The sequence below is a fragment of the Sceloporus undulatus genome, chromosome 4, assembly GCF_019175285.1.
Source record: "Sceloporus undulatus isolate JIND9_A2432 ecotype Alabama chromosome 4, SceUnd_v1.1, whole genome shotgun sequence".
Lineage (NCBI taxonomy): Eukaryota > Metazoa > Chordata > Lepidosauria > Squamata > Phrynosomatidae > Sceloporus > Sceloporus undulatus.
The window spans coordinates 2,761,903-2,765,043 of NC_056525.1; the positions used below are offsets into that span (position 1 = coordinate 2,761,903).

The 3,141-nt window shown below is 44.8% G+C and overlaps 1 protein-coding gene across 1 annotated transcript in view; it reads right to left on the reverse strand.

Annotated features, from left to right (window-relative positions):
• The window catches only part of EFCAB8 (EF-hand calcium binding domain 8), a 61,014-nt gene that overhangs the window by 4,287 nt on the left and 53,586 nt on the right, over positions 1-3,141 (reverse strand). The window contains exons 20-21 of the mRNA XM_042462390.1: positions 1,472-1,693; positions 769-924 (exon numbers count right to left, since the gene is read on the reverse strand). Coding sequence (XP_042318324.1) covers positions 769-924; positions 1,472-1,693 — 378 coding nt within the window. The remainder of the gene's footprint in view (positions 1-768; positions 925-1,471; positions 1,694-3,141) is intronic.

Here is a 3,141-nt window from a genome sequence, read left to right on the forward strand (position 1 = left end):
TACGGTCTATGACCAAAACATCTCAAAGTTATAAAAACACTATCAATAAAAGCACTCTTACAAAGAACTAATAAAAACAAATTAAAACCCAAATGCACATTATTATTATTACTATTATCATTACTGAGAGTTTTGAAAGGTTTTTTTTAAAAAGGTCTAAAATCTTTCCACAAAGGGCAGAACATCAAACATATGTAATAAAAAATGGACAATAAAGCACATAATAATAATAATAATAATAATAATAATAATAATAATAATAATAATAATTTATATAGCACCATTCATGTACATGATGCTTTACAAACAGAATAAGACATTTATAACTACTTCAATGATATAAAATGGTAAAATACAATGCAAACAAAAAGCCGCAGACACAAAGACCAAATGCAGAATAAAACACAGTCAGGACAAATAATCAACTTTAGTAAAAATATAAAACGTTAATCTGAAATTCTGAAAGTTTTAGAAAACAAAAAAAGTTTCCAGTTTGGATTCAATCTCATTCCTCTTCTTTCCAGTCCCTTTGTGCATGGTGTCAATGGTTACTGTGTATTTGTACTTGCACATGAATGTTGAGCATCAACATCATCATCATCATCATCATTACTACTACTACTATTTTCCAAGCCCCTGCAGAGACAGCATGCACAAGTGCTTCCCAAGACACACACAAGATGCTTGGGTGAACAAATGCTCTTCCCGCATCCCATTGACGCAATTTAGAACTTTTCTTGAGAGGGGATCATGCTTAACCCTACTGACCTGCTCTTTTGCTCCAAGGGTTAGGTATCTTGGAGTAACTTTGCAGTACTCAGGGATGAAACTGCAAAAGATGTTCTCCGCGCCAGACTCGTCACTCATCACGGACACAGCATCTTCTCCCTTGAATGGGGTGCAGTAGTTCATGATGTCCCAGATCTAGAGGCAAAGGGAGGGATGACAGTCATGGCAGTAATTTACCTGGGCCACATGGCACAGTGGTTTAAGCACTGGAGCAGGGTTCGAATCCCGCTGAGTGATCCTGGGCAAGTCACACTCTCTCAGCCTCAGAGGATGGCAAAGGCAAAAACACCTCTGAAGAAATCTTGCCAAGAAACTCCCATGAAAGGTTCGCCTTAGGGTTGCCATAAGTTGGAAATGACTTGAAGGCACACAGCAACAACAATAACAACAAACAGTCCACACCTTCACCTCTTTGTGCTTTTCCATGAAGGAACAGAATGGCCAGTTATAGCCACTGGTTTAAGAAAACTCATAGCTGTTGCTGTTTTTCAGCAATTATTATTATTACTATTAGTAGTAGTAATAGTAGTAGTATTTTTATATCTGGCCTTTGTCTCAACCTTTTGCTGTTTGTCTCACAGCCCTGAGGCCAGATGTCTAGAAAAGACACAGTAGGCCTGCTCAAAATACCAAGCCAAGCAATTCGGTGACTGCTAACACAAAGCAGAATGGGAATACTGACCTTAATGTAGCCCAAGGAATCCCCAGTGAAAAGAACCAGGTCCTTGTCGTCGGTGCACATGGAGCAGACGGCCGTGTCCCGGCTGATGCCATGGGCCGCCCGGAATTTGCCCATCAACCCTCCTTTGCTGCCAATGGCCCAAGCACAGATATGTCCGTCTGAACAGCTGGTCAGGAGAATGGCGTTGTCTGGACCTCGCTCACGGGTTTTGAGGAAGAGGACCTAGAGAGGCCAAAAGGATTTGGTATCAGCAGCAAACCTAAGTATGTTAGGCATGCCACTGGTGTACCATGTTATGGCAAATATACCCTAACGTGGTATATTTTAATCAATGTATCATACGACTGTATTTTAATGGTTTTATAGTACAGTGGGCCCTTCCCTTATGCAGGGAATCTGTTCCAGATATGTTGTTGTTGTTGTTGTTGTTGTTGTTGTTGTTAGACACCTAGTGCAGATCATTTTTTAATGCCACCCCAACATAATTATTTTTGGTAATAATCATTAAATGAAACAAATAACAGTGTTTCTGCCACCAGCTGTTGCTGCTGCACATCTCATGGAGGCCACGGGTGTCACTAGGAAGGTGCAAGGGGTATGAACCTGGAATAACCCTATGTCCAGTTCTGGGCACCACAATTCAAAAAGGAAGCCCACCAAAATGGTGAAGGGCTTGGAAACCAAGTCTTATGAGGAGACACTTGGGGAGCTGGGTATGTTTAGCTTGGAGAAGAGAAGGCTAAGCGGTGATATGATAACCCTTTTTAAATATTTGAAGGGATGTCATATTGAGGAGGGAGCAAGCTTGTTTTCTGCTGCTCCAGAGACTACAACATGGAGCAGTGAATGGAAACTACAGGAAACAAGATTCCACCTCAACATTAGGAGGAACTTCCTGACAGCAAGAGTTGTTTGACAGTGGAACACACTCCCTCAAAGATTTTGGTGGAATCTCCTTCTTTGGAGGTCTTTAAGCAGAGGCTGGATGGCCATCTGTCAGGGATGCTTTGATTTGGATTTCCTGCATGGCAGGAGAAGAAGAAGAAGAGGTGGAGAAGAAGAGGAGGAGGAAGAAGATGAAGAAGAAGGGGAGGAAGAGGAGGAGGAGAGGAGGAGGAAGAGGAGGAGGAAGAGGAGACAGAAGAAGAAGAGGAGGAGAAAGAAGAGGAAAGGCTCTTTCCCCTGCCTGGCTGCCTCCGTCGCCGGAGGAGGAGACCAGGCAGGGGAAAGGGGCCTCGCTGAGGCGAGGCTCCTTTCCCTGCCTGGCCTCCGTCACCGGGGGGGGGGGGGGGAGTAAAAAAGCAAAACAGGGGGGGACCACCGGGTGGACCCCCGCCAAATCGGGAAAGTCCCGCCCCCATGCATGGAATGCTGCGGCAGGGTGGCAATCGGCGGCAGGACTGGGCTGGGGCCGGTCCCAAGGCCTCGCCAGGCCGGATCCGGCCCGCGGGCCATAGGTTGCCAACCCCTGCTTTAACCTAAACATTAGGAGGAACTTCCTTACAGTAAGGGCTGTTCGACAATGGAACATACTCCTTCCTCGGAGATTTTGGTGGAGTCCCCTTCTTTGGAGGTTTTTAAAGAGAAGGTGGGTGGCCATCTGTTTGGAGGGCTTGGATTTGGGTCCCACAGGGCTCTGTCCTGGGCCCAGTGCTATTCAACATCTTTAT